Here is a 3,096-nt window from a genome sequence, read left to right on the forward strand (position 1 = left end):
CCTTCATTCAACATTATTATGCATCAACTTTGTGTTTTTGCATCGTTTATTATAATCACTAAGTCGTCTTTTAATTAACTAATTATATTTAAATTATTTATGAGTCCGATGTATGAGAAAATAGTGTGACTGGGAATCTTTGACTACTAATTTGTCCATTTAGATAGATGTTTTGAAATTTCATCAGCTTCCTTAAATGTTTTCCCCTTCATTTTTAGTGATTCTGAGAAAGATGGAAAGAGAAACTACTGAAATGGAGACAAATTTTAATGATGAAAGTGATTCTGATGATGAGAGTTATGAATCTGCTTCGTCAGAAGGTAACTTTGTTACACTAATAGTATTAATATTACTTCTTTTTTAGATGCTCTTTGTACTGCTTCAATAACCTTACTTTCTCATACGGGCATATATTTTAGGGTTGATGTTGAACGAAAGGGGCGAGGAAAATGAGGATCATGTTGAGTACAGGCAATTTTTCAAGGATTTACAAGAGAATAATTGGAGCGGCGTAGAAGAATACATAAACAGATTAGATCACCAGAGGTTGACGGCGAAGATTATAGTTTATGTGGAGGAGACTCTTTCTCATATAATTACTCGAAAGTTAGATGCCCCCATTTGGCTTATAGAGAAGCTTGCATCACAGATGGGTCCCCAATCACTAGCTGAATCGAAAGATGAGTTTGGGCAGTCAGCTATATTCTGGGCTGCAGCATTTGGCAATAAAAAAGCAGTAGAAGCCTTCGTGCGTTGCAACGAAGATTTGCCAAACATAACTGACAGCACCGGTTTCCTTCCCATCCATGAAGCAGCAGCCTGTGGCCACAAGGAAGTAGTTGAATATCTACTGCAAGTGACAACAGCTGACTTGTATGACGAGAGAGGTTTTATTCTAATTGAAGACTTGATTAGTTGTGGTCTCTACGGTGGGCACAATATTATGCAACTCTTTTTGGAATCACTTATTAATTTAATTGCCCTGATCTTTATTGATCTTTGATGTGCTTCATTTACAGGTATAGCTTTAGATCTATTGAAGCAATATCCAAAGTTAGGTCGGGAACTGAAAAAGGGAAGAAGGAGTATTTTGAAAATGCTAGCTAATAATCCTCTGGCATTTCATAGTGGGAGTCGGTTTGGATATTGGCAACGCTTAATCTATCGTTGTTAGTCTCTCTGGCTACTTTTATTTTTTCTATTTTTCAGTTTCTATAGTTGTGCAGTGCCAGATAAAATATCAAATGCGGACATCTCTGCATTTTCTTATAATCCAGATTGCCAATTGAAAAGCCTTTGCATTTTTTTGCAGGGATTCTTGTGCAGGAAGAACATATTTCTTGCCCTGAAAGTGTGTATGGAGACGAGGAGAACCACTTGGAAATATCAAACAACATAGAAAGATCCACACATTTTGGATGTATTTGTCGAAAAATCTCTACTGCCTTTGGTTCGTGGATCACCTCCCATTTAAATTCATTCCCTAGATATACTCTAGACAACAAAGATATAAATTACCTTTTAACTTATGATTTCAAAAACTGATATTTGTTTATATCATAGGTGGTTTGAGCCAAAAATTACATACTATGCTATGGAAAGTCCTCATGCAAGGTATATTATATATTTATTTCTTAAAAAGAGTATGTTGAACGAAATCCTAATTTAAAATTGACTTGAATTCAATTGCAGCGTCAAGTGTCAAGCACATACATGATACAAAGTTAGCGCATATGCAAACACTGGAAATAGTCAAAATCATGTGTAATGAGGGAGTGATTTGGAGCAATAAAAAAGCCGTGAAGACACTGTGCGAGCCAATTCTTACAGCTGCAAGATTTGGGATTTATGAGCTTGTGCATGAAATCCTGAAGGCCTATTTCTATTCCTTTACTTTCACTAAAAAAGGACTTGGCATACTTCATTTTGCAATATTACATCGCCATGAACAAATTTTTAGTCTTGTCAACAATATGAATTTATTTATATGGGATTGGAAAGCCGCCAGTTCAAGAAAAAACACTGACAACATCTTGCATTTAGCTGGGCGGCTAGTACCTTCAAGAGAAGTCCCTGGTGCAGCATTTCAGATGCAGAGGGAATTACAATGGTTTAAGGTAAATCTTCTATATGTAGCATCCGTTATTGTGTAATGTCCAAGATTTTTCTGCAAGAATCATATTTATTACTGTTTACTAATGGGCCAACCTTTTATCTTCAGGCTGTAGAAAGTTATGTCCATCCATCCTTCCGAGTACAGCGAAATAAGCTCAACAAAACTCCTAGAGAAGTGTTTACCGAAGAACACGAGGGTTTAGTCAAAGACGGTGAAAAATGGATGAAGGACACTGCTCAATCATACACATTTGTAGCTGCACTCATAATCACTGTAGTTTTTGCAGCGGCTTTTACGGTACCAGGTGGCAACAACAATAGCGGGATACCCAATTTTTCACAAGAACGACCGTTTATAATCTTCATTGCTTCAGATGCACTTGCACTCTTTTCTTCAACTACTTCATTGCTGATGTTCTTGGGAATCCTTACTTCACGTTACTCAGAAGAGGATTTTCTAATGGCCTTGCCAAATAAGTTAATGTTCGGGCTTGTCACCATGTTCTTCTCTATCGCAAGCATGATAGTGGCCTTTGGTGCAACCATTATAATTCTTTCCCCTGGAAAATTGGTTATCATTCCAATTGCCTTGCTTTGTTGTATCCCTGTGACATTATTTGCCTTGTTTCAGTTCCCTCTGTTAGTTGAAATTTACTCATCCACTTATAGATCAACCATTTTCAAAGCGCTAAACTAAGGATGTAATTCTCATGTAGAGACAAGTACTTGTCCTTCAAATTAGATTCTATTAACACATTCTCATTTGTCTCATTTGAAGTACTGATCTGCAATTTTCAACTATTACATCTGTTTAGAAGCAGCTAAATTACGTAGTTAATCATGAACTTCTAAATTCCTCGTTCAACCTCCTCTATAAAGCAGCTAGGTGAGTCAGATAAAACCTGAAAAAATTCCAGAAAAAGAAGAGGGGTCTCAATATGTATGGGCCTAAAGTAAGCATATCAGTTCAACATGCATTAA

The 3,096-nt window shown here is 36.6% G+C and overlaps 1 protein-coding gene across 2 annotated transcripts; it reads left to right on the plus strand.

The window, feature by feature from the left end:
* The first annotated feature begins 223 nt into the window (after positions 1-223).
* On the plus strand, positions 224-2,863 carry LOC116120394 (ankyrin repeat-containing protein ITN1-like). Of its 2 annotated transcripts, XM_031406349.1 has the most exons (8): positions 224-320; positions 420-929; positions 1,020-1,169; positions 1,313-1,450; positions 1,564-1,614; positions 1,693-1,828; positions 2,042-2,117; positions 2,222-2,863. In XM_031406349.1, exons 1-8 carry the CDS (start codon positions 233-235, stop codon positions 2,810-2,812), a joined length of 1,740 nt encoding a protein of 579 aa, XP_031262209.1. In that variant the 5' UTR covers positions 224-232; the 3' UTR covers positions 2,813-2,863. The 2 variants fall into 2 exon arrangements, with proteins under 2 accessions (XP_031262209.1, XP_031262208.1); XM_031406348.1 differs by having other exon boundaries at positions 1,693-2,117.
* Positions 2,864-3,096: the final 233 nt, after the last annotated feature.

This window comes from Pistacia vera, unplaced genomic scaffold (assembly GCF_008641045.1).
Source record: "Pistacia vera cultivar Batoury unplaced genomic scaffold, PisVer_v2 Contig93, whole genome shotgun sequence".
NCBI classification, from domain to species: Eukaryota; Viridiplantae; Streptophyta; class Magnoliopsida; order Sapindales; family Anacardiaceae; genus Pistacia; species Pistacia vera.

What these genes read in the sequence shown, in the direction of transcription:
- LOC116120394 (XM_031406348.1), top strand. Translation starts at nt 233, where the DNA reads ATGGAAAGAGAAACTACTGAAATGGAGACAAATTTTAATGATGAAAGT. An exon ending in TGAATCTGCTTCGTCAGAAG is followed by an intron (nt 321 to 419) that starts GTAACTTTGTTA and finishes CATATATTTTAG; the next exon opens with GGTTGATGTTGAACGAAAGG. An exon ending in GGGAATTACAATGGTTTAAG is followed by an intron (nt 2,118 to 2,221) that starts GTAAATCTTCTA and finishes TTTTATCTTCAG; the next exon opens with GCTGTAGAAAGTTATGTCCA.